General features: G+C 55.2%; 1 protein-coding gene across 3 annotated transcripts in view; it reads right to left on the bottom strand.

Moving 5' to 3' along the window:
- LOC133357142 (histone deacetylase complex subunit SAP130-like) overlaps nucleotides 1-23,367 on the bottom strand; it is a 63,026-nt gene that overhangs the window by 31,652 nt on the left and 8,007 nt on the right. For 2 of the 3 annotated variants that reach the window (XM_061574940.1, XM_061574939.1), the window contains exons 2-9: nucleotides 12,584-12,684; nucleotides 10,885-11,567; nucleotides 9,905-10,081; nucleotides 8,618-8,735; nucleotides 7,794-7,885; nucleotides 5,908-6,041; nucleotides 4,711-4,861; nucleotides 615-699 (exon numbers count right to left, since the gene is read on the bottom strand). In XM_061574940.1, coding sequence (XP_061430924.1) covers nucleotides 615-699; nucleotides 4,711-4,861; nucleotides 5,908-6,041; nucleotides 7,794-7,885; nucleotides 8,618-8,735; nucleotides 9,905-10,081; nucleotides 10,885-11,567; nucleotides 12,584-12,671 — 1,528 coding nt within the window. In that variant the 5' untranslated portion in view covers nucleotides 12,672-12,684. Of the gene's footprint in view, nucleotides 1-614; nucleotides 700-4,710; nucleotides 4,862-5,907; nucleotides 6,042-7,793; nucleotides 7,886-8,617; nucleotides 8,736-9,904; nucleotides 10,082-10,884; nucleotides 11,568-12,583; nucleotides 12,685-19,696; nucleotides 19,813-23,367 lie in introns of those variants that run through there. The other variant, XM_061574937.1, reaches the window with a different exon arrangement.

Here is a 23,367-nt window from a genome sequence, read left to right as displayed (position 1 = left end):
GGGCCGGGAGCACCTCCCTTGTCACGGCAGGGGGCGTGGCCTGGGGCCGGGAGCCCCTCCCTTGTCACGGCAGGGGGCGTGGCCTGGGGCCGGGAGCCCCTCCCTTGTCACGGCAGGGGGCGTGGCCTGGGGCCAGGAGCCCCTCCCTTGTCACGGCAGGGGGCGTGGCCTGGGGCCGGGAGCCCCTCCCTTGTCACGGCAGGGGGCGTGGCCTGGGGCCGGGAGCACCTCCCTTGTCACGGCAGGGGGCGTGGCCTGGGGCCGGGAGCGGGACCCGGGGTATAAAGGGGGAGCCCCGACAGGGATCGGGGTTCGTTGTGGGGATGAGCCCGGGGTCCGGCGTCTCTTCGTCTCTTCGCTCCTCGTCCGTCGGAAGTTGTAGCTCGATATCGTGGGTCAGACAGCTTGTGCCGACTGGCCCGTTCGCGACAGGAACCCGCACGCACATAGTGAACAGCATAGCCACCCCTAGCGAGACAACCCCAAGTGGTTAGAGTTGTGTTAATAAACGAGTTGCCTCCAACTCTAGTGTGTGCGGCTCAGTGTTATACACACGACATATACACACAGGACATCTCCGCCTTGTGTCATCCATGTACCAGTGTGCCACTCACTCTGGGAGACGGAGGAAGTGGCGGTGGCCACGCTGCTCTGGATGGGAGCCACCGTGACGGGGATGGGAGTGCCCAGGATGGCTTTCTGCAACAAGAGGGCAGGTGAGTGGGGTGCGAGTGGGGTGTGTGTGGGGTGCGAGTAGGGTGCGTGTGGGGTGCGAGTGGGGTGCGTGTGGGGTGCGAGTGGGGTGCGAGTGGGGTGCGAGTGGGGTGCGAGTGGGGTGCGAGTGGGGTGCGTGTGGGGTGCGAGTGGGGTGCGAGTGGGGTGCGAGTGGGGTGCGAGTGGGGTGCGAGTGGGGTGCGTGTGGGGTGCGAGTGGGGTGCGAGTGGGGTGCGAGTGGGGTGCGAGTGGGGTGCGAGTGGGGTGCGAGTGGGGTGCGAGTGGGGTGCGTGGGGGTGCGAGTGGGGTGCGAGTGGGGTGCGAGTGGGGTGCGTGTGGGGTGCGAGTGGGGTGCGAGTGGGGTGCGAGTGGGGTGCGAGTGGGGTGCGTGTGGGGTGCGAGTGGGGTGCGCGTGGGGTGCGTGGGGGTGCGAGTGGGGTGCGAGTGGGGTGCGAGTGGGGTGCGAGTGGGGTGCGTGTGGGTGCGAGTGGGGTGGGAGTGGGGTGGGTGTGGGGTGCGAGTGGGGTGCGAGTGGGGTGCGAGTGGGGTGCGTGTGGGGTGCGTGTGGGGTGCGTGTGGGGTGCGAGTGGGGTGCGAGTGGGGTGCATGGGGGTGCGAGTGGGGTGCGAGTGGGGTGCGAGTGGGGTGCGAGTGGGGTGCGTGGGGGTGCGAGTGGGGTGTGTGTGGGGTGTGTGTGGGGTGTGAGTGTGGTGTGTGTGGGGTGCGAGTGGGGTGCGAGTGGGGTGCGAGTGGGGTGTGAGTGGGGTGCGAGTGGGGTGCGAGTGGGGTGCGAGTGGGGTGCGTGTGGGGTGTGTGTGGGGTGTGAGTGGGGTGTGAGTGGGTTGCGAGTGGGGTGCGAGTGGGGTGTGAGTGGGGTGGGTGTGGGGCGTGAGTGGGGTGTGTGTGGGGTGTGAGTGGGGTTGTGAGTGGGGTGCGTGTGGGGTGCGAGTGGGGTGCGTGTGGGGTGCGAGTGGGGTGTGTGTGGGGTGTGAGTGGGGTGTGAGTGGGGTGCGAGTGGGGTGCGAGTGGGGTGCGAGTGGGGTGCGAGTGGGGTGCGAGTGGGGTGCGAGTGGGGTGCGAGTGGGGTGCGAGTGGGGTGCGTGGGGGTGCGAGTGGGGTGCGAGTGGGGTGCGAGTGGGGTGCGTGTGGGGTGCGTGTGGGGTGCGAGTGGGGTGCGAGTGGGGTGCGAGTGGGGTGCGAGTGGGGTGCGTGTGTGGGGTGCGAGTGGGGTGCGAGTGGGGTGCGTGGGGGTGCGAGTGGGGTGCGAGTGGGGTGCGAGTGGGGTGCGTGTGGGGTGCGAGTGGGGTGGGAGTGGGGTGGGTGTGGGGTGCGTGTGGGGTGCGAGTGGGGTGCGAGTGGGGTGCGAGTGGGGTGCGTGTGGGGTGCGTGTGGGGTGCGAGTGGGGTGCGAGTGGGGTGCATGGGGGTGCGAGTGGGGTGCGAGTGGGGTGCGAGTGGGGTGCGAGTGGGGTGCGTGGGGGTGCGAGTGGGGTGTGTGTGGGGTGTGTGTGGGGTGTGAGTGTGGTGTGTGTGGGGTGCGAGTGGGGTGCGAGTGGGGTGTGTGTGGGGTGTGAGTGGGGTGCGAGTGGGGTGCGAGTGGGGTGCGAGTGGGGTGAGTGTGGGGTGCGTGTGGGGTGTGAGTGGGGTGTGAGTGGGTTGCGAGTGGGGTGTGAGTGGGGTGTGAGTGGGGTGGGTGTGGGGCGTGAGTGGGGTGTGTGTGGGGTGTGAGTGGGGTGTGTGTGGGGTGTGAGTGGGGTGTGAGTGGGGTGCGTGTGGGGTGCGAGTGGGGTGGGGGTGGGGTGTGAGTGGGGTGTGTGTGGGGTGTGAGTGGGGTGCGAGTGGGGTGCGTGTGGGGTGCGAGTGGGGTGCGAGTGGGGTGCGAGTGGGGTGCGAGTGGGGTGCGTGTGGGGTGCGAGTGGGGTGCGAGTGGGGTGCGAGTGAGGTGCGAGTGGGGTGCGAGTGGGGTGTGAGTGGGGTAGGAGTGGGGTGCGAGTGGGGTGCGAGTGGGGTAGGAGTGGGGTGGGTGTGGGGTGCGAGTGGGGTGCGAGTGGGGTGCGAGTGGGGTGCGTGTGGGGTGCGTGTGGGGTGCGAGTGGGGTGCGAGTGGGGTGCGAGTGGGGTGCGAGTGGGGTGCGTGGGGGTGCGAGTGGGGTGTGTGTGGGGTGTGTGTGGGGTGTGAGTGGGGTGTGTGTGGGGTGCGAGTGGGGTGCGAGTGGGGTGCGTGGGGGTGCGAGTGGGGTGCGAGTGGGGTGCGAGTGGGGTGCGTGTGGGGTGGGTGTGGGGTGTGAGTGGGGTGCGAGTGGGGTGGGTGTGGGGAGTGAGTGGGGTGTGAGTGGGGTGTGAGTGGGGTGCGTGTGGGGTGCGTGTGGGGTGCGAGTGGGGTGTGAGTGGGGTGCGTGTGGGGTGCGAGTGGGGTGCGAGTGGGGTGTGTGTGGGGTGGGGGTGGGGTGTGAGTGGGGTGTGTGTGGGGTGTGTGTGGGGTGTGAGTGGGGTGCGAATGGGTTGCGAGTGGGGTGTGAGTGGGGTGTGTGTGGGGTGTGAGTGGGGTGCGAGTGGGGTGTGTGTGTGGTGTGAGTGGGGTGTGAGTGGGGTGTGAGTGGGGTGCGAGTGGGGTCCGAGTGGGGTGTGAGTGGGGTGCGAGTGGGGTGTGAGTGGGGTAGGAGTGGGGTGCGAGTGGGGTAGTGAGTGGGGGGTGTGTGTGGGGTGTGAGTGGGGTGTGAGTGGGGTGCGAGTGGGGTGTGAGTGGGGTCCGAGTGGGGTGTGAGTGGGGTGTGAGTGGGGTGCGAGTGGGGTAGGAGTGGGGTGTGAGTGGGGTAGGAGTGGGGTGTGTGTGTGGTGTGAGTGGGGTGTGAGTGGGGTGCGTGTGGGGTGTGAGTGGGGTGCGAGTGGGGTAGTGAGTGGGGGGTGTGTGTGTGGTGAGTGGGGTGTGAGTGGGGTGCGTGTGGGGTGTGAGTGGGGTGCGAGTGGTGTAGTGAGTGGGGGGTGTGTGTGTGTGGTGTGAGTGGGGTGTGAGTGGGGTGCGTGTGGGGTGTGAGTGGAGTGCGAGTGGGGTAGTGAGTGGGGGGTGTGTGTGTGGTGTGAGTGGGGTGTGAGTGGGGTAGTGAGTGGGGTGCGAGTGGGGTAGTGAGTGGGGGGTGTGTGTGTGGTGTGAGTGGGGTGTGAGTGGGGTGTGAGTGGGGTGCGAGTGAGAGTGGGGTGTGAGTGGGGTGAGTGGGGTGTGAGTGGGGTCCGAGTGGGGTGTGAGTGGGGTGCGAGTGGGGTGCGAGTGGGGTGTGAGTGGGATGCGAGTGGGGTCCGAGTGGGGTGTGAGTGGGGTAGGAGTGGGGTGTGAGTGGGGTCCGAGTGGGGTGTGAGTGGGGTGCGAGTGGGGTCCGAGTGGGGTGTGAGTGGGGTGCGAGTGGGGTGCGAGTGGGGTGCGTGTGTGTGGCTGATTGTGGGGAGCGGTAGTGTAGCGGTTAGCGCGCTGCGCTATGAACCCGGCAACCCGGGCTTGATTCCCGTTCACGGCCAACACCAGTGACGATTATCTGAACCAGTCCTGGGCCTCCCCTAGGTCGACTCAGCCTGAAATGCATACCTGGTGCGGTGTGTAAACATCGCCACTGGGGAGACAAAGGCGGTCGGGCGTGGTCCTGGACACCCACCCCCTCGTGTGACGTGCCGGCCTTCAAAGGTGCTCGCTAACAGCACTTGCCCCAACGGTCTGTTAAGGCTACACGGAGGATCTTTGTCTTTGGCTGGTGGTGAAAATGGGGTTGAGTGGTGCTACTTGTTTGTGAGTGACAGTGCGAGTGGGGGGTGCGTGTTTGTGGGTGTGGTGAGTGGGGGTGATGGTGTGAGTGATGGTGTGGTGAGTGTGAGTGTGTGGTGTGTCGTGAGGGTGTGAGTGAAGGTGTGGTGGTGAGGATGTGGTGGTGAGGGTGTGGTGGTGAGGGTGTGGTGGTGAGGGTGTGGTGGTGAGGGTGTGGTGGTGAGGCTGAGTGTGTGTGGAGTCGCACCTGCTGCAGCGTCTGCAGCTGGATCTTGTGCTGCACCGTGGGGTGGGAGTGGGGGCCGTGGGGGAACCTCTGGGGGGGCTCCGCCGTGGGGGGCTGGTGCTGCCGAGCGGATGCCCCAACCCCTCCGAGAGGCGCGCCCGGAACCACACGCCTAGTCACGCACACCCCCACCACGCAACCATCACTGCACCACCATCACCTCACCACCACGCAACCATCACTGCACCACCACCACTAACACCGCACCACCATCACCTCACCACCACGCAACCATCACTGCACCACCGCCACCACTCATCACTAACACCGCACCACCATCACCACACCACCACGCAACCATCACTGCACCACCACCACTAACACTGCACCACCATCACCTCACCACCACGCAACCATCACTGCACCACCGCCACCACTCATCACTAACACCGCACCACCATCACCACACCACCGCGCAACCATCACTGCACCACCACCACTAACACCGCACCACCATCACCACACCACCGCGCAACCATCACTGCACCAACACCACTAACACCGCACCACCATCACCACACCACCACGCAACCATCACTGCACCACCACCACTAACACTGCACCACCATCACCTCACCACCACGCAACCATCACTGCACCACCGCCACTATCATCCATCACTAATACCACACCACCACCATCGCCGTACGCCTGCGCGCGCACACCACACCACCGCCACTGCACAACCATCACCGCACCAATGCCACCTATCACTAAAACCGCACTACCACCATGGCGCCACACGCCTGCACACGCACGCCATACCCCCGTCATGGCACTACCGTGGTGAGGGCGCTGCTGTTGGTGCGTATCTGTGTACGTGTTTGTGTGTGTGTGTGGGGAGCGATATTGTAGCGGCTAGCGCGTTGGGCTGCAAAACTGGCGACCCGAGTTCGATTCCCGCTCACGGCCACCAACACCAGTGACAATGATCTGAACCGGTCCTGGGCCGCTCCTAGGTCGACTCAGCCTCAAATGAGGACCTGGTGTGGTGTGTAACAATATCGCCACAGAGGAGACAAAGGCGGCCTGGCGTAGTGCTGGCCACTTACCCCCTCGTGTGCCATGCTGGCCTTCATAGGTGCTCGCTAACAGCACTTGCCCCTACAGTCTGTTACAGGCTACACGGGGGATCTTTGTGTTTGCTGCTGTTGTTACCCGTGGGCGCTCGCCTCCACGCTGCCATGGGATGCGGTTGCCGTGGAGACAGAGGGAGAGTGAGCACGAGGAGCCGGGGCGATGGACGGGCCCGGACCGGAGGAGCCGCCTGACGATGGCATCGCCAAGCGGGACTGCGAGACGGAGATACAGACTTAGATAGACGCACACAGAGATAGACACGCACAGATATACACACAGATATACACACAGACACAATTATACACACACACAGAGACACATACAGAGACACAGATACAAATATACACACGCACAGAAGCACACAGACACAAATATACACACACAGATGCAGAGACATACACAGACAAATAAAGAGAAACAGATAATCACACAGACACAGCATTGAGACACATATACACACAGATGCAGAGACACACAGACGCAGGAGACACACAGACACAGGCATACACAGACATGCACAGGGACACACACACACACACAAACAAATATACAGTGCACACACACACACACAACAATATACATTGATACACCCACATGGAGAAACAGACAGATATATACATAAGATACAGACGCACACAGGTGAGACAGAGAAAGATACACACATAAGATAGGCACACATACACGAATAAACACCAAGAACAATGGTAGGGGTAGTGTTAGTGTCAGATGTTGGCGATCGTGTTGGTGGTAGCGTCGGTAGTAACGTCGGCGGCAGCGTCGGTGGTAGTGTTGGCGGTAGTATTAGTGGTAGTGTTGGTGGTGTTGGTGGTGGTGGTGTTGGTGGTGGTGTTGGTGGTGTTTGTGGTGGTGGTGTTGGTGGTGGTGTTGGTGGTGGTGTTGGTGGTGGTGTTGGTGGTGTTTGTGGTGGTGGTGTTGGTGGTAGTGTTGGTGGTGTTTGTGGTGGTGGTGTTGGTGGTGGTGGTGGTGTGGTGGTGGTGTTGGTGGTGTTGGGGATGGTGGTGTTGGTGGTGGTGTTGGTGGTGTTGGTGGTGGTGGTGTTAGTGGTGTTAGTGGTGGTGTTGGTGGTGGTGATGGTGGTGTTGGTGGTGTTGGTGGTGGTGTTGGTGGTGGTGTTGGTGGTGGTGTTGGTGTTGGTGGTGGTGTTGGTGGTGTTAGTGGTGGTGTTGGTGGTGGTGTTGGTGGTGGTGTTGGTGGTGGTGTTGGTGGTGTAGTGGTGGTGGTGTTAGTGGTGGTGTTGGTGGTGGTGTTGGTGGTGTTGGTGGTGGTGTTGGTGGTGGTGTTGGTGGTGGTGTTGGTGGTGGTGTTGGTGGTGTTAGTGGTGTTAGTGGTGGTGTTGGTGTTGGTGGTGGTGTTGGTGGTGTGGTGGTGGTGGTGTTGGTGGTGGTGTTGGTGATGGTGTTGGTGGTGGTGTTGGTGGTGTTAGTGGTGGTGGTGTTAGTGGTGGTGTTGGTGGTGGTGTTAGTGGTGGTGGTGTTGGTGGTGATGTTGGTGGTGTTAGTGGTGGTGGTGTTAGTGGTGGTGTTGGTGGTGGTGTTAGTGGTGGTGGTGTTGGTGGTGATGTTGGTGGTGTTAGTGGTGGGTGGTGTTAGTGGTGGTGTTGGTGGTGGTGTTAGTGGTGTTAGTGGTGGTGTTGGTGGTGGTGTTGGTGGTGGTTAGTGGTGGTGTTGGTGGTGATGTTGGTGGTGTTAGTGGTGGTGTTGGTGGTGGTGTTAGTGGTGGTGATGTTGGTGGTGTTGGTGGTGGTGTTGGTGGTGGTGTTAGTGGTGGTGTTGGTGGTGGTGGTGTTGGTGGTGATGTTGGTGGTGTTGGTGGTGGTGTTAGTGGTGGTGATGTTGGTGGTGTTGGTGGTGGTGTTGGTGGTGGTGTTGGTGGTGGTGATGTTGGTGGTGTTGGTGGTGGTGTTGGTGGTGGTGTTGGTGGTGGTGTTGGTGGAGGGCCGGCACCTGTATGGGGTGGATGATGGGTGGCGTGGGGTTGCGCAGCACCGTTGTGGTCACCCCTTTGGGAGTGGAGATGGCAGCAGCCACCGCGGCCCCTGCCACCACCACAGCGCAGCGCGCCATCGCGGTTAACGAGCGCAGCCGAGAGTTAACAAATCACCGCACACGTACAAACAACGACCAAGATCGCCCATGTAGCCTGAACAGACTGTTGGGGCAAGTGCTGTTAGCGAGCACCTATGGGGGTTGGCACGGCACGCGAAGGGGTGGGTGGGTAGCCATTACCACGCCCGGCCACCTTTGCCTCCTTAGTGGCGATGTTTACACACCGCACCAGATACTAATTTGAGGCCGAGTTGACTTAGGGGAGGCCCACAGCCGGTTCAGATAATCATCACTGGTGTTGGCAGTGAGCGGGAATCGAACCTGGGTCGCCAGGTTTGTTACGCTACACTTCTGCTCACACACGCACACACACACACACGCACGCACACACACGCGCACAAATGCACGCGCACACACACACGCACACACACACGCACGCACGCACGCGCACGCACACATGCACGCACGCGCACGCACACATGCACGCACACACACGCACACATGCACGCACACACACGCGCACGTACACACGCACGTACACACGCGCGCACACACACACACGCACACAACACGCGCACACACACACACGCACACACACACGCACACACACACGCACACACACGCACGCACGCACACATGCACGCACGCGCACGCACACATGCACGCACGCGCACAGATGCACGCACACACGCACGCATGTGTATGTGTGTGTATATGCGCACCCCTGGGTAGATGGGAGAAGACGGAGGGCGCCCCCTGCACCGTGCTACGGATGATTGACATCTGCACGGCCTGGACGCCCGCTCCCACGATGGGGTGGTGCGGTACGCCACCCGGACCCTGGGCACACACACAAACACAAAGGCGAAGATCACCCGTACAGCCTCAACTAGACTGTTGGGGCAAGTGCTGTTAGCGAGCACCTATGAAGGCCGGCACGGCACACGAGGGAGTGGGTGGTCAGCACCACACGCGGCCGCCTTTGTTGTTTACACACCGCACCGGGTATTAATTTAAGGCCGAGTCGACCTTAGGGAGGTCCAGGACCGGTTCAGATAATCATCACTGGTGTTGGCCGTGAGCGGGAATCAAACTCGGATCGCTGGGTTCATTGCGCAGTGCGATAACCACTGCACTACCGCTCCCAAGCACGCAGAGACACGGGCGTAAACACACACACACACACGCTCTTAGCACCTCCGAGCGTAGGCTGCAGCAAGCCTCCTCATTCCAGCCGGAAACCTCCTCCATCAGCCAGGGTTTTCTGGGGAGGCCTGGACGGCGCTACCCAACGCAGCCATAGAAAGGTGCGCGAGCCACAGTAATAAACCTCAATAAGTTTCCTCTGCACAAACTGTCACACACATACACAAGCTCACGCATGGTACACTAGCTTGCATATACATACACACACAGTCATAGACATTGACACAAAGACAAAGATCCCTCTTGTAGCCTTGACAGACTGTTGGGGCAAGTGCTGTTAGCGAGCACCTATGAAGGCCGGCTTGACAACACCAGGGGTTGGGTGGCTAACACCACGCCTAGCTACCTTTGTCTCCCGAGAGGCGATGTTTTTACACTGCACCAGGCACTCATTTGAGGCCGATACGACCTAAGAGATGGCCGAGGACCAGTTCAGATAATCATCACTGACAGTGTTGGTGGCCGAGAGCGGGAATCCAACTCTGATGGCCGAGTTCGTAGCGCAGCGCGCTAACCGCTGCACTAACGCTCCCCCACACCGACACAAGCGCACACACACACACACAGACGAGTGTACACTTCCGTCTGTGCGCACGCGACACCGACGGTCCAAAGACAAAGATCCCCCCCGTGTAGCCTTGAACGGACCGAACGGGCAAGTGCTGTTCAGCGAGCACTCATGAAGGCCGCCGCCGCAACAACACGAGGAGGTTGCGTGGCCCCGACCCACGCCCGGACACCTCGAGGGGTCACGCGCACGCACGGTGCCGCGTCGACCCCGACCGAGCAAGCGGCAGCCTCACCTGCTGCCCGCTGATGGTGGCGACGGGGATGGTGGTGGTGGGGGGCACCCCCCCGGTCTCAAGGCCGGCGCCAGCGTGCGGGGGGCCCTTGGCAGAGGGAGCCGAGTGCGCGGGGGGCCCTGGGGGGACGGCAGGAGCCGGAGCGATGGGGCGCGTTGGAAGGGGCAGCTTCCCCGACTGCGGGGCGGGGGGGTGGGGGGGGAAAGCAGGTCGACATTTTCACAACGCGAGCAGATGCCAAGCTCACAGAGATACACGTACACACAGAGACATGTGCATACACACAAACAAAGACAAAGATCCCCCGTAAAGCCTGTAACAGACTGTTGGGGCAAGTGCTGTTGGCGACTAGCACCTATGAAGGCAAGCACGCCACACGAGGGTGTGGGGTGGCCAGCACCACACCTGGCCACCTTTGTCTCCCCAGTGGCGATGTTTACACATCGCACCAGGTACTCATTTAAAGCTGACCCGACCTAGGGGAAGCCCGGGACCCATTCAGAAAATCATCACTGGCGGTGGCCATGAGCGGGAATCGAACTCAGGTCGCCAGTTTTGCAGCCCAACGCGCTAACCGCTATAAAATCGCTCCCCACACACACACACACGTACACAGAGATACGCGCGCACAAACACACACAAACACACGCACAGGAGCCAAGCCTCTATCCTGAGCAACCGGTTGCGTAACCACTGGCAAGCGGTTGCTGGAGACGTCCACGCACAAGTGACGGGATCCAGTTGCACCGATCGCTCAGGCGCGGACCCCGGCTTTAGGAACCGCGCCCCCGGTCGGACGCGGGGGTCCACCGGCTGGGGCCACTGCTGACGTCCATCGCCGGAGCCCACCGGTGGGGTTCACCACTGGGGTCCACCAGTGGACCCCCCCGGCTGGGGTGCACCGGATGGGGTGCACCGGCTGGGGTCCACCGACCGGGTCCACCAGAGGTGGCCCAGCCGGGATAGCAGCTTCCGCCCACCTTGGCGATGGCCTCGGGGAAGACGGCCTGGATGTGCCCTGGAAGGTGCGCCGCGAGCGCTGCCGAGGACGCCGCCACCGCCGCCGGTGACGACGACGACGACGAGGCGAGCACAGACGGGGCGGACGGGGGGGCCGCGTGAGCCGCCGCGTGGTGCTGGGACAGCTGCGACATCCCCGCGGCGCACAGCGAGGGCGAGTGGCCGCCGCCACCGAACGCCGGGAGGTGCACGCCGGGAGGCAGGCCGATGGCGGCGGCCAGGCCCGGCGACGCCGTGTGCTGCCGCTGCTGCTGCTGCTGCTGCTGCTGCTGCTGCTGCTGCTGCTGCGCCGCGTGCACGGCCGCGTGGCCGGCGGGAGCGCCGGTCGTGCCGCCGGCCAGCACGGTCGCCGACACCGGCGGCTGCTGCTGCTGCTGCTGCTGCTGCAGAGCGCCGTGGGACGTGTGGGCGGCGAGCGGTGGCGCGCCCTGCGGGAGGGCCGCCGCCGCCGCGGCCGCCACCACGGCCGCCACCGCCCCGCCCTGCGAGCCCGGTGCGCTCTGGGAAGAGAGCGGCGCATGCTGGGACGGCTGAATCTGCGGATAGGGGCGCACGGCAACGGCCTCCATCTTGTCGTCGCGGTAAGGCCCCGAGGCGGCCATGACGGCGTGGGAAGAGCCCGTGGAGGGGTCGTCGCACTTTCCTACGCACACACAAACATCCGCCCAATCGCCTTCACGGAATGTCGGGGCGAGTGTTGCTGTCGCCCAGGTCCCTTGTAGGCCGACGCGGCATGCGAGGGGGAGCGGCGCGGCCAGCACCGTGCCACCTTCATCTTTCCAACGTCAGTGTTTTATAGGGGAGGGAGGAGGCCCGTGACCGGTTCAGATATTCGTCACCGTTGGCCCATGACCGTGAATCGATCCCACCGTGTTTTGTGTTTAGTGTTGTTGTCCTTCCCCGCAACCTCCGATGAGCACGGTTGGCTATGCAGGGTGTGAATACGTACATACGTGCCACAACTCGGTGACCACTGCACCACCGTTCGACATATGTACACCATACTGACAAGGGGGCGATATGACACTGGGAGGTTAGATGGCATGAGCATAAATGTGTCATTAACCCGCCACCACCCGACACAGCAAATTAGCGAGGTTTGTCACGTGAACAAAACGTGCCAATTAGTTTCTACTTCATCCACAACATTTGAGTACAACGTGTCGCTGGTAATTACATCCAGATGTCATAGTTAGTAAGAAAAAAATCGCCCCATGATGCTTGGTGTAATTACCAGCGAAATGTCATATTACTCTAATTGTACATGTTGTCGATTTACCCTCCAACACACCGGTGGGCTGAACTAGGATATTGGTCGCGAAATCCTATGCATCAAACTGACACGGGGAGGTCGACATCCATCGCAGTAAATGGACCAAGGCCCGTGAGGAAGATGGCGACGAGTGTGTGTGTGTGTGCGTGTGTGTACGGTGTGTGCAGTGTGTGTGTGTGTGTACGGTGTGTGTGTACGGTGTGTGTGTGTGTACGGTGTGTGTGTGTGTGTACGGTGTGTGTGTGTGTACGGTGTGTGTGTGTGTGTACGGTGTGTGTGTGTACGGTGTGTGTGTGTGTGTGTACGGTGTGTGTACGGTGTGTGTGTGTGTGTACGGTGTGTGTGTCGCGTGGGATCCCCCCGGGGGGGGGGGGGGTAGGCCCCACCTGGAGGGGTACCACCGGCCCCACTGGGGTTGGGCTGCCCGGAGCTCCCTCCACCCCCAGAGGAGCTGGCGAACTGGTGGCCGCTCATGGCTGGGGGAGCACTGTGGGCACGCGGGGACACGCACACACACATACACGCACACACACACATACACACACATACACACGCACACACATACACGCACACACATACACACACACACACATACACACACGCACGCACACACACACACATACACACACACACACACACACACACGCACACATACACGCACACACACACACACACATACACGCACACACACACACACATACACGCACACACATACACGCACGCACGGGTTAATGAGATGTAGATATCGCCCCGTACAGCCTTCAACAGACTGTTGGGACAAGTGCTGTTAGCGAGCACCTATGGAGGCCGGCACGGCACACGAGGGGGTGGGTGGGCAACAGCACACCCGCTAGGCCACCTCCGTCTCCCCAGTGGCGATGTGTTTACAAACCGCAGCAGGTACTCATTTGAGGCTGAGTCGACCTCAAAAGGAGGCTCGGCGCCGATTTTGGATACTCGCCACTGCTGCTGGCCGTGAGTAGGCCTTGATCTCGGATTGCCGGTTCACAGAGCGCATGCTACACTGCCGCTCCCCTAAGACAAAGATTCTCCGTGTAGCCTTAACAGGCTGTTGGGGCAAGCACTGAGCGAGTAGCACCTATGAAGGGCGGCACGGCACACGAGGGGGTGGGTGTCCAGCACCACGCCGGACCGCCTTTGTCTCCCCAGTGGCAAAGTTTTTACACACCGCACCAGGTACTCATTTGAGACTGAGTCGACCTAGAGGAGACCCAGGACCAGTTCACAGCGATACACAGCGATACACAAACGACAATATAAACACACGCAGATACATATGTAGAGGAGTAAAATGGGGATGTGACGTCATGTGTGCCGTCCAGTGCGATGATGTCACGGAACGTGGCGTCATGCGCGCTGGGCGGGGCAATGACGTCATGTCTCCCCGTAACGAAAGCGGGGTCACTGTGGGAACGCGTAAGAATAAGAAGGGTGAAGAGGGAACCAGGGGTAGAGGGATCGAGGAGTGAGTCTGGAGAGAAGCCGGTGGTAGCCGTAGAGGTGCTTCTCTCTCTGGTCGGTGGAGTTGGCAGAGTCCCCGATCCGACACGAGAGAGAGAGACCGGAGCTGGCCGGGCAGGGACCAGGACTCAGTGTAGGACCCCTAACCCCTGGGAGTTGTTACACCCTTGTGTGTTATTTGAAATATATTAAATAAACCTTTGGCGAAAGCCCTTAACCTCCAAGCCGTCTCCGAGTCGTCGTCGACTAGTCCTCTACACAAATATAAATACACAGAGGTACACATAGATACACACACGACAATATAAATACACATATAAATACACAGAGGTACACAGACAGATACACACACGACAATATAAATACAATATAAATACACAGAGGTACAGACAGATACACACACAGTTCCACACATCACACGGGCTTACCCCGGGGTACCGAATAATACAAAATGGACGAGGCAATTAAATATTCTATTTCTGGGACACTATTTTTTCCAGGGGTGTAGTTCACTCCGCGATGTCGAAACGCGGCGAGGACGATTGCGCTGAGACCCTGAACGCTCGCGGTACGCACCGTGGTGGTGCATCGTGTACAGCTCGTCCGGATGAGTCGATTGCCGCATCGCTAGGCCTCGGCAAGGTAAGGTAATTTACCCTTTTTACCGGGTAAAAGAATAAAGGTGTCGACATGCCAAGGGGTAAGGTAAAGGGTAGGATAAAGGTATCTTGGAAGAATTACTTGGTAGGGTAATGGTAGCGCGAAGTATTACCCGGTAAATACGGTGCCTTGTTTATCGCTAAAAGCTCCGACTAATTGGGAATGGGACGCAAGCGTAGGATTGATCACCCTGTCGCTGGCCGCCTTTGGGGAGGGTGTATAGTGTGAAAGGCCGAAACACCCTAGAAACCAAAGGTACACTACTGACGATGCGCTCCCCAAATTTCACCAGGCTCACTGTTCATGAACTCTTGGAAGTGCTTGCACAAAGGATAGTAACATCTCATCCTGTGTTCTTGGAATCTGAATATCTGGACTTGTCCAGTGACTGCTGAGAAAGATCAGCTGACAACAAAGGAAAGTCCTTGTGGCGGCACGGAGAGACGGCTGACAGGAGGGAATAGACCCCACTGGGACAGTCATGGGTTAGCTTCCCATTTCTGTAGTTTCCCATGCTTCGCAGTATGTTGGAAACACCCGCTTTAGCTACAGAAAGTCAACATACGAGAATACCCCTAGAGTCTGCGAGAGCGGGGGCGGAAGATGACTCATCGACTGACAACATGGTAACGACTGGACCGGAAACGACTACGAGTAATGAGAGCACAGCACAAGAGAACACCACAGCAACTGTCACAAGTTCCGCTGCAACAGCAGGCCACAAACAGATGCAGGTATGTGTCTGTGGTTGGAGGAAAGTTACATCACACCATGGGTTGAGGATCCACCATGGGAAGAGGGGGTGTTTGGGTAAAGAGAGACAGAGGCCTCGCATTGATTACTTTCTGCGAAAGCGATCAAATCAGTCGAAAGAAGCACAGCAACTGGACGCAAACCATAGTTTGCAGTGCATCAGTACCACTGTCATGGAGGATGTAAACTCAAGCACCGAAGTAACAACTGAGGTGGAACCAACAACAGGAGTGGAACTCACCCAGCCTCCCAGACCTGCAGTCGAGAGGAGACTACCAGGGCACAGACCGTATGTGAAGTGGCCTGGCGCCAGTGACAAGAAGTTGTGGGAAACAGTGAATACTGACCTTACCTTGACCCTCGAGAAACTTCGAGGCAAAGTGGAAAAGAAGTTGGAGAGGATGGGGGACATCATCTATGAGTATGGGGCAGAAAGATTTGGAGTGCAAGAGGCAAAAGGCGGGAGAAAGGTTCCAACCCCACCAGTTTCCAGGAGGCAACAAGAAATCAAGCGCCTCGTTCAAGAAAGGAGACAGCTTAAGAAACAGTGGAAGAAGGCCTCAGAAGTGGAAAAGGAGGGCATATAGGCACTTCAGGCTGACATTAAAAGCCGGTTGGCATCCCTTCGTAGAGCAGAGAACCTACGGAAACGCAGAAGGAAGAAAGAACAAACTAGAACTCGATTCTATAAAGATCCCTTCAAGTTCCTTAAAAGTCTCTTCACGAAGGAAAAAAGTGGAGCTCTAAAAACAACAAAGAAAGACCTAGAGGAGCACCTGAGAACAACAAACTTTGACTCAAAGCGACATGAAAATCTGGCCATCCCATCAGATATCCCACCCATTGAACCCCCGGAATATCATATTGAGACCAGCCCTCCGAAATGGAAAGAGGTGGAAAACACAGTTCGACGGGCAAGAACAGCATCAGCCCCGGGGCCAAATGGAGTCCCGTACAAAGTGTATAAGAACGCACCAGACGTCCTGAGGTTCCTCAGAAGGCTTATGAGAACAGCTTGGCAAAAGAAGATAATACCCAAAGTGTGGCGTAGGGCAGGCAGGGTCCTGATCCCTAAGGAGAAGGATGCAGTGAACATCAGCCAATTCCGCCCAATCTCCTTACTGAATGTCGAGGGTAAAATCTTCTTTAGGGTCATTGCCCAGAGGATGGCCGAGTACCTGCAAAGGAATGCGTACGTCGATACATCTGTACAGAAGGCAGAAATATCAGGGTTCTCTGGCTGCTTGGAACATTCCAGCATGATCTGGCATCAGATCCAAATGGCCAAGGTGGAGAAAAGGGACCTCCATGTAGTCTTCCTCGACCTCGCCAATGCATTTGGCTCTGTGCCCCATGAACTCCTGTGGTCTGCCTTCAGATTTTTCCACATACCGGACACCATCACAACCCTGGTGAAGTCGTACTTCCAGGATCTGCAGTTCTGCTTCACCACCTCAGAGTTCACCACCTCAGAGTTCACCACCTCATGGCAATGCCTGAATGTAGGAATAATGGCGGGATGTACCATTTCTCCGTTGGCATTCATAATGGCAATGGAGGTTATCATCAGATCCTTAAAATGAGTTGCTGGTGGACAGCGAGTCGACTCTGGTTTCCGCCTCCCTCCACTCAGAACCTACATGGACGACATTACAACATTGACCACCACTGTCCCATGCACCAGGAGACTGCTCAGAAAACTCGAGGAGAACATCAGCTGGGCCCGTATGAAGATTAAACCATCCAAGTTACGCAGCATCTCGATTGTGAAGGGAGTACTCTCTGACCTGAAATTCTACATCGGAGATGACCAAATCCCAACAGTGTCTGAGCAGCCAGTAAAAAGCCTTGGAAGGTGGTATGATGCAAGCCTGAAGGACAAAGACCAGGTGCAACAGCTGTGCAAAGACATCAGTAGTAGCCTACAGTCCATCGACAACACCGAGCTACCTGGAAAGTTAAAGGCCTGGTGTCTGCAGTTTGGTCTCCTACCCTGGGTGTTGTGGCCCCTAGCAGTGTATGAGGTTCCAATCTCAACAGTGGAGAAGATGGAAAGAGGAGTCACAGGCTACTTAAAGAAGTGGCTCAGAGTTCCACGATGCCTTACCACCATAGGCCTCTATGGAGATGGTGTCCTCAAGCTGTCCCTGACCAGTCTAACAGACCTTGGCAACTGGGCGCAAATGGAGGCCAGGAAAAGCAGTCCAGGAGGCAACAGCAGCCCTCAGACATGCTGACATTGTGGGTCATGTTCAGCAAGGGAGAGGAGGCCTTGGGCTAACTAGCCGTGCTGCTTGGAGTAAGGCCACTGCACCAGAGCGGCGGAAGATGGTAGTGCAGGAAGTACGCCATCAGGAGGAGGCTGCAAGGTGGACCAAGGCAGTCTCTCTTGCCAAACAGGGACAGTGGACTCGATGGGACAGTGTGGAGAAGAGGAAGATCAGCTGGAAGGATCTGTGGGCCATGGAAGCGAGGCGGTTGAGCTTTTCCATCAGAGCAACATATGACGTCCTTCCAACACCAGTTAATCTTCACCAATGGTATGGTGGAGATCCGGACTGTGCCCTCTGTTCCATGCCAGCCAACTTCAGGCACATTCTCACAGGGTGTAAAACAAGCCTCACCCAAGGACGCTACACTTGGCGTCACAACCAAGTCCTTAAAAACCTTGCGTCCGCCCTGGAGGACAAGCGAGCTGCCACCAACTCCCTACCACCGCCAGCAGCATCGCACCACTTACGGACAACCTTTGTCCACGAAGGGGCTAAACCACCGAGTGAGACCAGCTGCGCTTGGCCCGCGATTGGAAAATGCTAGCTGACATTGGCCGGCAACTTTTGTTTCCTCCGGAGATCGTAACCACCACCCTAAGACCTGACATGGTGCTCTGGTCCCGTTCGCTCAAGAAGGTCTTCATCATTGAGCTCCCAGTACCCTGGGAGGACTCAGTAGATGAGGCTTATGAGCGAAAACATCTGCGCTATGCCGATCTAGCTGCCGAAGCACGGCATCATGGCTGGAACACAGAAGTCCGACCAGTGGAGGTGGGCTGCGGAGGTTTTGTGGCAACATCTACAACCAGACTGCTTAGAGACCGGGGAATTAAGGGCCAGAGCCAGCGTTCGGCAATCAGAGCTGTATCGGAGGCGGCAGAAGGCAGCAGTCAGTGGCTCTGGATGAAGAGGAAAGACCCCACCTGGGCCCCGAAGTGAGAGGGCCAGGAGGTATGCGGTCAACAATGCTTGACTCAGGGAGGACGCCCCTGCCATGCATAGTCCCATGGGATGTTGGCTATCAACAACAAGGCAACTCCTATGACTAATTGGGAATGGGACGCAAGCGTAGGATTGATCACCCTGTCGCTGGCCGCCTTTGGGGAGGGTGTATAGTGTGAAAGGCCGAAACACCCTAGGAACCAAAGGTACACTACTGACGATGCGCTCCCCAAATTTCACCATGCTCACTGTTCATGAACTCTTGGAAGTGCTTGCACAAAGGATAGTAACATCTCATCCTGTGTTCTTGGAATCCGTGGCGCAGTCCGTGGCTTCCATTTAATAAGTAATATTTAAAAAAACTTTTTTTTAAACACGCTTTATGAAATGTACTCATAATGGCAGAACTCCACGACTCCAGGAAGTGGTCCCGAAGTTTGCTATAACATAAGGGACTGTGGCCAATTACAGCCAACGTCAGTTGAGCGGGGACATTAAGACCCAAGCCGAAACATAACATATAAAAAGAATGTTTAAAAACATATATTTTTATGATAGAATATAGTGTTGTCCTCAGTATGACATAAGTATACCAAGTTTGCATTCGATACCACATTGGGAAGTGGGTTAAAATTGAGTTACAAGATTTGAGGATACGACAACAACAAAGTGAGTTCAAAGAAAGTGTGTAAAATTGGAATCGAGAGTATTCTATATGAATAAAGCGCTCTACCTATAGCATTTACCGTTATAAACCTTGTTCATGTGTAGTAGTACCCCAGTAATTACCCTGTAATCGGGTAATTTGTATGGGGTAAGGGTAAAAGGTAGGGTAAAGGGAGGTTCGTTGCTGTTTACCTTTTACCTTACCTGCTAAAGGGTAAAAGGTAGGGGGGTAGAGCGATTGTATTGTGTTAAGGTAAAACGTAAGGTAAAGGTAGGCTTGTTTTTTTTACATTTTAACTTTTACCTTACCTTGCCGAGGCCTACGCATCACCGACCATCAACAGACTAAACATGACTGCATCACGGACATTGTGCGAGAGCCGGGTTACTATGGTACCCGGGGTACCGCCATAAGGTTCATTTGTATATAACGATTCTAATTACAAATACACAGATATTCACACCACACAGAGATGCACAGATGCAACAACCGCCATTCATCAATAAGTGACGGTGACATCACCACGGGGCTTGTGCCAGCCTAGGTGCTCTTTGAGGCTACGTGAAGTGACAGACTCACCGGGACAGACCCAGGTGCCATGGATTGACCGATTGCGATGACTGGTAGATGCACCGCTAGCTGCTGCCCACTGCGCTAACTCTCTGCGTTTTATCCGCGCGGCGCTCAGCTCGTTGTTGTGAGCATCGCCTCCCTGCCCTCACATTGTTGCTGGAGGGCGACTGCCTCTAGCCGCCCAGCAGCGTCCTTCACGAGCCTCCTTCATCGTGGCCGATCTTGACACCGCTGATATCTGCCATCGGCAAGTCCACTCAGCTCCACGTCCTCCTGTAGCACATCTCAGTCCATCTCTTCTCCAGCCCGTGCCACGCCTGTTTAGCTCCCCCCCCCCCCGATCCGGGCAAACGGAAGCTGCTTGGGCATGCTGTGGCTGGGCATGCGAGCTACATGACCCAGCCAAGGAAGCATCGCCTACCGGAGGAGCTCACGGATGATGGGACTGAGTTCAGATCTTTGAAGGATACTGGAGCTCCTCAACACAAGCCAGCCTGGTTAAACTCGGGATGGATCGCAGGCGGTCCAGTCTCAATGTTTTCAAACTCGTCGCAGGTGTTCCATTAGCAGGGTCCACGTTTTGCAAATAGAGAAGGAAGTGCATGACCGTGGCTGAGAAGACCCGGAGCTTTGTGTGGTATGGAGCGACAGGCCAGGGAAGCTGATGCAGCTGACGAAAAGACAAAGCCGCTCGACTGATTCGGAGTGAGACCTCTGCTGGCAAACTGGAGCTGGTCACGAGCACACTGCCAAGTTGGGAAACTACGCAATACACACACTATAGATACTACAATGTACACACTATAGACATTGCAATGTGAACACACTATAGACACTACAATGTACACACTATAGACACTGCAATGTACACACTATAGACACTACAATGTGTACACACTATAGACACTACAATGTACACACTATAGACACTACAATGTACACATTATAGACACTGCAATGTACACACTATAGACACTACAATGTGTACACTATAGACACTGCAATGTGTACACTATAGACACTACAATGTACACACTATACACTACAATGTACACACTATAGACACTACAATGTACACACTATAGACACTACAATGTACACACTATAGACATTGCAATGTGTACGCACTATAGACACTGCAATGTATACACTATAGACACTGCAATGTGTACACTATAGACACTGCAATGTACACACTATAGGCACTAAAATGTACACACTATAGACACTGCAATGTACACACTATAGACACTGCAATGTACACACTATAGACATTGCAATGTGTACACACTATAGACATCGCAATGTACACACTATAGACACTACAATGTACACACTATATACACTACAATGTACACACTATAGACACTACAATGTATACACTATAGACACTGCAATGTACACACTATAGACACTACAATGTACAGACTATAGACACTACAATGTACACACTATAGACACTGCAATGTACACACTATAGACACTGCAATGTACACACTATAGACACTACAATGTACACACTATAGACACTGCAATGTACACACTATAGACACTGCAATGTACACACTATAGACACTGCAATGTACACACTATAGACACTGCAATGTACACATATAGACACTACAATGTACACACTATAGACACTGCAATGTACACACTATAGACGCTACAAGTGTACACTATAGACACTACAATGTACACACTATAGACACTGCAATGTACACACTATAGACACTATAATGTGTACACTATAGACACTGCAATGTGTACACTATAGACACTACAATGTACACACTATAGACACTACAATGTACACACTATAGACACTACAATGTACACACTATAGACATTGCAATGTGTACACTATAGACACTGCAATGTGTACACTATAGACACTACAATGTAAACACTATAGACACTACAATGTACACACTATAGACACTACAATGTACACACTATAGACATTGCAATGTGTACACTATAGACACTGCAATGTACACACTATAGACACTACAATGTGTACACTATAGACACTGCAATGTGTACACTATAGACACTACAATGTACACACTATATACACTACAATGTACACACTATAGACACTGCAATGTGTACACTATAGACACTACAATGTACACACTATATATACTACAATGTACACACTATAGACACTACAATGTACACACTATAGACACTACAATGTACACACTATAGACATTGTAATGTGTACACACTATAGACATTGCAATGTGTACACACTATAGACACTGCAATGTACACATTATATACACTACAATGTACACACTATAGACACTACAATGTACACACTATAGACATTGCAATGTGTACACACTATAGACACTGCAATGTGTACACACTATAGACACTGCAATGTACACATTATAGACACTACAATGTGTACACTATAGACACTGCAATGTGTACACTATAGACACTGCAATGTATACACTATAGACACTGCAATGTGTACACTATATACACTACAATGTACACACTATAGACACTGCAATGTATACACTATAGACACTACAATGTGTACACTATAGAAACTGCAATGTATACACTATAGACACTACAATGTACACATTATAGACACTACAATGTGTACACTATAGACACTGCAATGTGTACACTATAGACACTGCAATGTACACATTATAGACACTACAATGTGTACACTATATACACTACAATGTACACACTATAGACACTGCAATGTATACACTATAGACACTACAATGTGTACACTATAGACACTACAATGTATACACTATAGACACTACAATGTGTACACTATAGACACTACAATGTGTACACTATAGACACTGCAATGTACACACTATAGACACTGCAATGTACACACTATAGACACTACAATGTGTACACTATAGACACTGCAATGTGTACACTATAGAAACTACAATGTACACACTATAGACACTGCAATGTACACACTATAGACACTGCAATGTACACACTATAGACACTACAATGTGTACACTATAGACACTGCAATGTACACACTATAGACACTACAATGTACACACTATAGACACTACAATGTACACACTATAAACACTACAATGTACACACTATAGACACTACAATGTACACACTATAGAAACTACAATGTGTACACTATAGACACTACAATGTACACACTATAGACACTGCAATGTACACACTATAGACACTACAATGTGTACACACTATAGACACTACAATGTGTACACACTATAGACACTACAATGTACACATTATAGACACTGCAATGTACACACTATAGACACTACAATGTGTACACTATAGACACTGCAATGTGTACACTATAGACACTACAATGTACACACTATATACACTACAATGTACACACTATAGACACTACAATGTACACACTATAGACACTACAATGTACACACTATAGACATTGCAATGTGTACGCACTATAGACACTGCAATGTATACACTATAGACACTGCAATGTGTACACTATAGACACTGCAATGTACACACTATAGACACTACAATGTACAACACTATAGACACTGCAATGTACACACTATAGACACTGCAATGTACACACTATAGACATTGCAATGTGTACACACTATAGACATCGCAATGTACACACTATAGACACTACAATGTACACACTATATACACTACAATGTACACACTATAGACACTACAATGTATACACTATAGACACTGCAATGTACACACTATAGACACTACAATGTACAGACTATAGACACTACAATGTACACACTATAGACACTGCAATGTACACACTATAGAC

The sequence above is a fragment of the Lethenteron reissneri genome, chromosome 57 (genome assembly GCF_015708825.2).
Source record: "Lethenteron reissneri isolate LAM-NWPU_2019-01 chromosome 57, ASM1570882v1, whole genome shotgun sequence".
NCBI classification, from domain to species: Eukaryota; Metazoa; Chordata; class Hyperoartia; order Petromyzontiformes; family Petromyzontidae; genus Lethenteron; species Lethenteron reissneri.
This window is presented reverse-complemented; position numbering and strand designations above follow the sequence as displayed.